General features: G+C 32.1%; 1 protein-coding gene across 1 annotated transcript; it reads left to right on the forward strand.

Moving 5' to 3' along the window:
- Window positions 1–5: 5 nt before the first annotated feature.
- Window positions 6–1993, forward strand: LOAG_14914 (hypothetical protein; the record flags this gene model as incomplete). The annotated part of the gene is made up of 5 exons (XM_020448872.1): window positions 6–29; window positions 165–296; window positions 395–832; window positions 919–1200; window positions 1304–1993. Coding segments are annotated over exons 2-5 (1476 nt in total), but the record flags the coding sequence as incomplete, so codon positions are not given.
- Between the last annotated feature and the right edge of the window lie 150 nt (window positions 1994–2143).

The raw sequence follows: 2143 nt of genomic DNA on the forward strand, positions 1-2143 counted from the left end.
AACTTGATAATCGACTACATAATATAAATGTAAAGTTTTTTTTTCCTTTCTTCTATTTGCTTTCAAATATTTTCTTTCCTTTTTCGTAATCGTTCCTTTGTTATTTGAAATATGAAATGAAATCAATATCGTTCATTTACAATTCATGATTATTTTTTGTTTAGGATAAATTTGGTAGTTTGGAAAGACTTAAAAATAAGATAAATGATGCTGATGAAAGAAATCTTGATATGGAAAAAATTACTGAAAAACAGAACATTCTTCATACAATCGAAGAAGCTTTGGATCGTCTCAAGGTGAAAATTGAATGAATAATAATATCTATGTTGGAGTGAACAAAATTAATGAAATTGGTTCATTTCTCATTTCATTCATTACATTTATTCGGTTGCAGGATGATCGACAAATAATAGAGAAGCGAGTCAATGATATGCATGCTGCAGAAAAAATGCATGAAGATGGGAATCATTTGTATGACGAATTGAACGCATTGATTAAGGAAGGTCAAGAAGTGTTAAATGATGCTGAAGCAGTTCCAACGATATATACTACTATATTGGATGCATTCATGAGCCCTCTTGAAGCGGCAGCAGAATTACTTAAGAGAATGGCGGAAAATGAAGAAATGGCTATGCGTTTAAAAGCAACTGTTAAGGATGCAAGAACACTTCAAACCATTTTGTCACATCATGCCAATCTTTGGTTACAGTTTGTTGATGAACGAGATAATGCAACAGATCAGCTTGAAACAAAACGAAAACCACTTGATGAAATTGGAAATAAGCATATTAGATCCTATGAACAAGTGGTTGATGATCTCGATAAACTTAAGGTTTATATGAAATTTTCAATCTTATTTTACTACCAAATTGCTTAGTTTTCTTTTTCTCAACTATCTAAGCTATATATGTATTTCAGAAAGCAGCTGAGGAACTGAATGACTTACGTAATTTGATGTCAAAATTACAAAGTCTTTCTGAACAATTACACCCACTGGAAACTGCATATGCAGATGTTCGTTTCTATGATGTGGATGTTGAGCAAACACAGCAGCAGTATGAAAATCTCATATGTTTAATGAATAGGGAATTACATGATGAAAATATTCTGAATGAATCTACTCAACAATTGGCTCGAGAATTAGGATATCTTAATAGCAAGCTTTCGATGGAATCAGTTGTTCGTGAACAACTTGAGGAGGTGTGTTATTGATACATTATTTTTACCAAATTTTAATTTTATCCCTTTGAAGTTGAGTATATATGAATCCAAAAAAAATAACTATTTTCATTTTTCATTTCAGATACTAAATCATCAATTGCCTCCGTTGCAAGCCCAACTGCAGTTTCTTCAAACAAAAGACGATGAAGCAAAACGAATTCGTATCCATGTTAATCGTGTATCTCAACTGTCAATTGAAACGTTAGCAGAACAACTGAATCATATTTGCTTGCTTGTAAACGAACAACTGGAGAGTCTTGCAAAAGTAGAAAGGCAAGAAAAGGCAGTAATTATTAAGATGGAATTAGAAAAGCTGCGTATCGGACCATATGATGAAGAAGGATTGGTAAAGGTTGAAGAACAATTACAGCAGCTTCCTGCAGAAGATAAGGATACGCAAATATTGGCTGTAGAGGTGCAAAAATTACGGGCAAATAAAATTGAGCGTGATGCACTTGAAAAAGAAATAGAATTGAAATTAGCCAAATTACTCAATCGCATGAATGTGATACGGACAGATTTGAGCCTAATCATGGAAGAAGAAGAATCGGAAAAACGGATAACGAAAAAGGATGAAAAATTTCCAGCATTACTTTTATTAAACGAAATTGTTGGACAGATTTATAAATTAGAATCAGCATTAAATGAAACAGTTGATGAAATTCTGCCACCAATGAATGAGCTTATTTTTCAATCACATCTAGGGAGCATCAATCTTCCATCTCTTCAATCTGAATTTGAAAATACACAAAATTTTGCTGAGAAATGCAAGGTAAATTTGCTTCCTTAAATCAAAATAAGTAATGTTTATGAACTATTTTTCATACATCTTGTAATATCATCATTTTTATAATCTATAAATCATTAATAAAATCATCTTTTGCAGAGGAAGTTGGCGGAAAAAGAACAAATGAGGATGGTA

This window comes from Loa loa (assembly GCF_000183805.2).
Source record: "Loa loa unplaced genomic scaffold supercont3.155, whole genome shotgun sequence".
Taxonomy (NCBI): Eukaryota; Metazoa; Nematoda; class Chromadorea; order Rhabditida; family Onchocercidae; genus Loa; species Loa loa.